The sequence below is a fragment of the Cibotium barometz genome, chromosome 12 (genome assembly GCF_041138505.1).
Source record: "Cibotium barometz isolate CiBa-2024 chromosome 12, ASM4113850v1, whole genome shotgun sequence".
Taxonomy (NCBI): Eukaryota; Viridiplantae; Streptophyta; class Polypodiopsida; order Cyatheales; family Cibotiaceae; genus Cibotium; species Cibotium barometz.
Window position 1 is genome coordinate 11,085,944 of NC_141057.1, and position 6,621 is coordinate 11,092,564.

At 47.5% G+C, this 6,621-nt stretch overlaps 1 protein-coding gene across 2 annotated transcripts in view; it reads left to right on the forward strand.

Annotated features, from left to right (window-relative positions):
- LOC147633051 (putative 1-deoxy-D-xylulose-5-phosphate synthase, chloroplastic) overlaps positions 1 to 6,373 on the forward strand; it is a 6,419-nt gene extending 46 nt beyond the window's left edge. Inside the window, exons 1-10 of one of the 2 annotated variants that reach the window (XM_086806047.1) lie at positions 1 to 398; positions 518 to 640; positions 781 to 945; positions 1,043 to 1,193; positions 4,048 to 4,322; positions 4,427 to 4,730; positions 4,836 to 5,143; positions 5,256 to 5,537; positions 5,626 to 5,910; positions 6,042 to 6,373. The exon at positions 1 to 398 is cut by the window's left edge and continues 46 nt beyond it. In XM_086806047.1, the coding sequence (XP_086662173.1) occupies positions 201 to 398; positions 518 to 640; positions 781 to 945; positions 1,043 to 1,193; positions 4,048 to 4,322; positions 4,427 to 4,730; positions 4,836 to 5,143; positions 5,256 to 5,537; positions 5,626 to 5,910; positions 6,042 to 6,191 (2,241 nt within the window). In that variant the 5' untranslated portion in view covers positions 1 to 200 and the 3' untranslated portion in view covers positions 6,192 to 6,373. The remainder of the gene's footprint in view (positions 399 to 517; positions 641 to 780; positions 946 to 1,042; positions 1,194 to 4,047; positions 4,323 to 4,426; positions 4,731 to 4,835; positions 5,144 to 5,255; positions 5,538 to 5,625; positions 5,911 to 6,041) is intronic. The other variant, XM_086806048.1, reaches the window with a different exon arrangement.
- Positions 6,374 to 6,621: the final 248 nt, after the last annotated feature.

Sequence of the window (6,621 nt, forward strand, 5' to 3'; positions counted from 1 at the left end):
ACAGCAGATCTCTCTCTCTCACTCTCTCTCTCTCTTCTCCAACCTTGCCTTGCTATATATGTAAGCCTGATAGCCAAACACCTTGCTGGGTCTCTGCATGAAGCTCTAGCGATTGCAGAAAGCTGATTGCGTGATCACAATTAGTGCTCTGCGCAGCCCACATCGCTGCCTACTTCCCTTAGCTTGAGCTCTCCTGCGCCATGGCTTCTACCGTAGCTGGCAGCTGCGCTGGTTCCGCTTTGAAAGCCCTGTCGTCGACTAGTCTGCCATCCGGCGTTTGGCCGGCCAGCAGCGTCAGCAGCGGCCTTTGCTCTCTCGAATCCGAGCTGTCGGGAGTACCTCTTCGACTCCAACAAGCTGGATTTGCTGCACGAGCTCGAGTTAGTGCTCATGGCCAAGTGAGAAAAGGATGTACCTCTGAAGGGATAAACCAAGACGCATTTATAGTGTAGAAAAAATCAATGTACCTAATTTCACCGGTAATAATTACTATTGCAATCTTGCTTCTTTGATTCAGCTGGGGATCTACTCTTGCACTGCCTCCCTTGCGGAAATGGGAGAGTACTTCGTGGAGAAGCCTCCGACCCCTCTTCTGGACACCATCAACTACCCTGTGCACCTCAAGAACTTACACGTTCGGGTTTGTCCCCTCCTTGCTGGCTAATGCAAGACCTCAACTGCTTCAAACATCCATTAATGCAATCTAATTAGAGACTAATACAGCTGCTAATTAAGCCGAGGCATTGGAATTAATTGACCATGCCTTTGCCAATTATGCAGGATTTGAAGCAAGTCGCCGAGGAGCTCCGGACTGACGTGATATTTAAGGTGTCCGAAACTGGAGGCCATCTTGGATCAAGTCTTGGTGTGGTGGAGCTAACGGTAGCCCTGCATTATGTCTTCAACACACCTGAAGACAGGATTCTATGGGATGTAGGACATCAGGTTAGTACCCTATACCAATTCTTGACTGTATTGTGGTAGATTACTATGTAATTGAATTCTAATTATTGGCTTAAATGCACTTTGAGATATTATTCAGGCTTATCCTCATAAGATCTTGACTGGGAGGAGAAGCAAGATGCACACCATCAGGAAGACTCATGGGATTTCAGGCTTCACGAAGCGCGCGGAGAGCGATCACGATGCCTTTGGTGCGGGGCACAGCTCTACCAGCATATCGGCTGGCCTAGGTGAGCAGCTTGCACATCAGTACATCGTAGATGCTGGTGGTTGCCTTTTATTCTTTATTCTTATATTTTTCTTTTCTAGAGGGTAGTGGACTCTGGAAGCCATCACTTTCCACCAAAGGGGTGTGGGTAGATTTGGATGGGAAAGTCTTTCCCCTAAAGGAGTGGGTATGAAAGTCTTCATGCAGGCACAAGTGCATGTGGGAAGGGGAATTGGGGGTGCAACCCCATGACACCTTCCCCAGTGCCCTCGCAGGATGATGAACATACACAGTAATTGCTCCCGCCTCTACACGGCTCAATTCTTTCACCACCAACCAATGTGGGATATGTATCTACCACATGTGTCTTTACTCACAACATGCTAGACCTTTTTCAACCATACGGCAAGTTGCTATGCACAATACGCCCCCTTTATTTAGAAGGTTGACGTGGGAGCGCCTAGCTTACCATGTGAAAGTCTTTACTTAGACACAAAAATGCATCTATGAACCCGGGGGGGTGTGGGACAATGCCAAGACCCTTTTCGATCACACAACAGGTTACTACGCAAAACATGGCTCAACATACCTCCCTTTTAGGAGGCAAGGGCACTACTATTATTGGGTGTGGGGTGCCTCAACATACCTCCCTTTCAGAAGGCAAGGGCAGTACCGTTGGGTGCAACGTGCCTGAGCATACCTCCCTTTCAGCAGGCAAGGGCACTACCCTTGGATGCGGAGGGCATAGCTCTACCAGCATATCCACTAGCCTAAGTGAGCAGCTTATGTTTCTCTTGCCCATCAGTACATTGTAGATGCTAGTAGTTGCATTTTATTAATCTTTAATCTTCTTTTTTTAGAGCGTAGTGGACTATGGAAGCCATCAATTTCCACTGAAGGAGTGGGTAGATTCGAATTTTGTACCTTGTGAAAGTCTTCATGTAGGCACAAGTGCATGCGAGAAGGGGGTACCAGCCCATCACACCTAACCAAGGGCCCTTGCAGGATAAACATATGAAGTAATCGCTCTCACCTCTATACAGCTCAACTCTTTCATGTACATCAAAACATCAGCACTTTCCACTGAAGATCTTTGTCAGCCACATGTCATTTTTAATCACACAACAGGCACAATGCCAAGACCGTTTTTAATCACACAACAGGCACAATGCCAAGACCGTTTTTAATCACACAACAGGTTGCTACGCACAATGTGCATCAACACAACAGGCACAATGCCAAGACCATTTTTAATCACACAACAGGTTGCTTGCTACGCACAATGTGCATCAACATACCTCCCTTTCAGGAGGCAAGGGCGTTATCGTTGGGTGCGGGACACAACTCTACTAACATATCCATTGACCTAGGTGAGCAGCTTATGTTTCTCCAGTAGATGCTGGTGGCAGCCTTTTATTCCTTGTTCTTATATTTTAATCACAATGCCAAGACCATTTTTACTCACGCAATAGGTTTAAGGTTACTACACACAACATGAGTCGACATACCTCCCTTTCAGGAGGCAAGGGCGATATCGTTCGGTGCGGGACTCAACTCTACCAACATATCCACTGGCCTAGGTTAGCACCTTATGTTTTTCTAGCACTTTCCACTGAAGGTGTGTGTAGATTCGGATTCTATATCTTGTGGGTGTCAGGTGCATTCCCACCACACCTAGTCAAGGTCCTTACAATATGAACGTATATAGTAATCGCTCCCGCCTCTATATGGATCAATTCTTTCATTCCAACCAATGTGGGATATATATCTACCGCACGTGTCTTTACTCACACAACATGCAAGACCTTTTTCAACCACATGGTAGGTTGCTATGCACAACGCACCTCATTGACACTCCACTTTCTTTAGAAGGGTGACATGGGAGCGCCTAGCTTACCATGTGAAAGTCGTCACTTAGGCATGAATGCATGTGTGAGGCAGAGAGGGGGTGGTGGACTGTATGCAATCCCATCACAAGGTGCTGCCTAGCCATCCTCAAAAGAGACCTCTCAGGATGAAAATATGAAGTAACCCCCTTGATTCTTTCATCACCAACCAATGTGGGATTTTTGCATGTCATTACTCACAATGTGGAAGACCCTTTTCAATCACATAGAAGGTTGCTATGCACAATGTGCCTTCCTCCCTTTCGGGAGGTATGTTGGGGCACTACCATTGGGATAAACCCTAGGAAAATTTACCTTTTTATTCTAAAAGGATGGTTTACACATCTAATTTGGTGGGAAAAGATTGGGGGAGGGAAACTTGTAATGGATGAGGGGCTCCTCATCCATTAATAGGAGATCTCTACCTTTATTTTGGAATACCAATCTAAAATGCCTCACGTGGCTTGCACATTATAAGGAATGCTACATTGTAGACTCCCACACAAGAAGGTTAATTTTGTGCAAGATCCAAATTTCACAATGTTAATGTAGGAAAAAATGGCCAAATATCTCACAAAAAATGGAACCTTTCTTAAGAATTTGTCGGTTAATAGGTTCACAAAAAGGTGTTCAGTTGCACAACCCTATACATTACAGGGAATGATGATGTGCAGGCTCTAGCACAAGCAGGTGAATGGTGTGCAAACGACATGAAAACTACATTGGAAAATTCAAGATTCTTTGATGTTAGAAAAAATTGCCAAATTCCCACATAAAATTTTCCCATGTGATTTGCACACTTTCAACCTTCTTGTGAATTGGTATGACTCCTTGCGATCATGGATTGTCTTCTCTTGCACATTCCTCAATTATAAGGAAAGTTTCTAGAAAGATTCAAAGTTATGTAAGTTATGTGTTGACTACTGTTTTCCCTCTTTTTTTTTTTTTTTAGAGATTAAAAAAGTTATGTATTGATTTTTAAACTTGCAGGCATGGCTGTGGGTCGAGATCTCCTGGGACACAAGAACCACGTGATCTCGGTCATTGGAGACGGGGCTATGACCGCGGGACAAGCATATGAGGCCATGAACAACGCGGGCTACTTGAACACAAACCTCGTCGTCATCCTCAACGACAACAAGCAAGTCTCGCTGCCAACTGCCACCGTCGACGGGCCAGCGCCTCCCGTAGGCGCCTTGAGTGGCGCCCTGGAGAGGTTACAGCTGAACAGGCAACTCCGTCTACAGCTCAGGGATGTGGCAAAGGTACAAAATTAGGATGCATGTAACTCGACTTCCAAGAGCTGATGCATCGGATTAATGGGCTGAAGTAGCCGTGATGCGCCTGTATGTTTGCTTGGAATGATCAGGATAACGTGGCTGGGGGTGACGGGAAGGGTGTCGCGGAGAAAGGCGGCGGCAATGGGCATGCGCTCGCTGCAAAGCTGGATGAATACATGCAGGGGACGGTGAGCAACAACGGGGCAGCGACACTGTTCGAGGAGCTGGGGTTGTATTACATCGGGCCTGTGGATGGCCACAACATCGAAGATCTGGTGGAGGTTTTACAGCAGGTGAAGGAGACAGACGTGGCAGGGCCTGTGCTAATCCACGTGGTCACGGAGAAAGGACGTGGCTACCCCTATGCTGAGCGAGCAGCCGATAAGTACCACGGTAAGGGAAAAAAAAGAAAAGAAAAAAACTCTTTCTCCTTTACAAATTCGAAATGTTTTCAAACCAAAAAAAAAATGGGATCACCTTCGCTACCAACTTTGGCAGGGGTTGTGAAGTTTGACCCACCCACCGGCAAGCAGTTCAAGAGCCCCAGCCCTACCAAGGCGTACACCACCTACTTCGCCGACTCGCTCATCGCCGAGGCCGCCGTCGACAGCAAGGTGGTGGCCATCCACGCCGCCATGGGCGGCGGCACGGGCCTCAACAGCTTCCTCAAGCAGTTCCCCGAAAGGTGCTTCGACGTAGGCATCGCCGAGCAACACGCTGTCACCTTCGCCGCCGGGCTCGCCTGCGAAGGCCTCAAACCGTTCTGCGCCATCTACTCATCCTTCTTGCAACGAGCCTACGACCAGGTGATCGATTAGGAAAGCTTCCATATTGGCTAGTCGGCACTGAATCTGATACTTGCCAGGTCGGTATGTGTATATAAAAATACGCCTATGACTGACTGGATGTGCTTGGCAGGTCGTCCACGACGTAGATCTGCAGAAATTGCCTGTGAGATTTGCCATGGACAGAGCTGGACTGGTCGGAGCGGATGGTCCTACGCACTGTGGCGCCTTCGACGTGGCGTACATGGCCTGCCTGCCCAACATGGTGGTGATGGCGCCGTCGGATGAGGCGGAGCTGATGCACATGGTGGCAACCGCGGCAGCCGTCGACGACCAGCCCAGCTGTCTCCGCTACCCTCGTGGCAACGGAGTGGGAGCCAACTTGCCTCCGGGCAACAAAGGCCTACCCATCAAGGTATACTACGTTCGATTCCGAAAGCGCTAAATTCGCATGGCTAGTACTTTTGTCGGCGTTAACAGCTAATTTCCCGACCCAAATGCAGCTTGGACAAGGGAGAATCGTGGCGGAGGGAAGCCAGGTTGCAATCCTGGGCTACGGCACCATCTTGCAGAACTGTCTAGCTGCGCGAGCCCTGCTGGAAGATTACGGCATCACGGTCACGGTGGCAGATGCCCGCTTCTGCAAGCCTCTGGACCGGGATCTCATCAGAAGGCTAGTCCGGCACCATCCCGTCCTCATAACAGTCGAAGAGGGCTCTATCGGAGGATTTGGATCTCACGTCGCTCACTTCATGGCGGTGGACGGACTTCTTGACGGAAATCTGCGGGTGAGCTGCTGTTTAATTTACGTAATCCAAGTTAAGTAGCGACGGCAGCACAACGCAAGCTGGCCGTAGATCAATCTGTGCATCATGTAGCTTGTTTATTAACCCATTTGTTGGCTTTTCACGTTGTTTAGTGGAGACCTATCGTCCTCCCGGATCGATACATAGAGCACGGATCGCCTTCAGATCAGATGTCTGAAGCGGGTTTGACGTCTGCACATATCGCTGGATCAGTTCTAACCATGCTCGGAAGAAAACTGGACGCTTTGCAGATCACAACATGACGCATTTCTCTCTGCTAGTTTCTTGTGTATAACTGTAACTCTACACACACGCGTTGTTCGAACATCCGACATAAAAGTCCCATAAGTGGGCGCACCCGCTAGATATTGTGTTTTTGCTCAAAATTTTACTACCGATCTTTGTGCGATAATAACATGGAGTTTGAAGCACTCCAATTTCCAAACTTCTTTTTCCTCATAATGGATTAATTCTTAGCTTGGACTCCCATAATTAATTCTCTTTACTACCAAAATTCTTAAAACAAATAACCGGAATATTTTTGTTTCAATGACAACTCCTAATGAGTACTCTCTCTCTCTCTCTCTCTCTCTCACACACACACACACACCCATATAGTAGACACAATTTAGAACTTTGATTACTCGCTCCAAAGCTTCAAAAGATATGATCTATGTTATTTAATCTTGATTA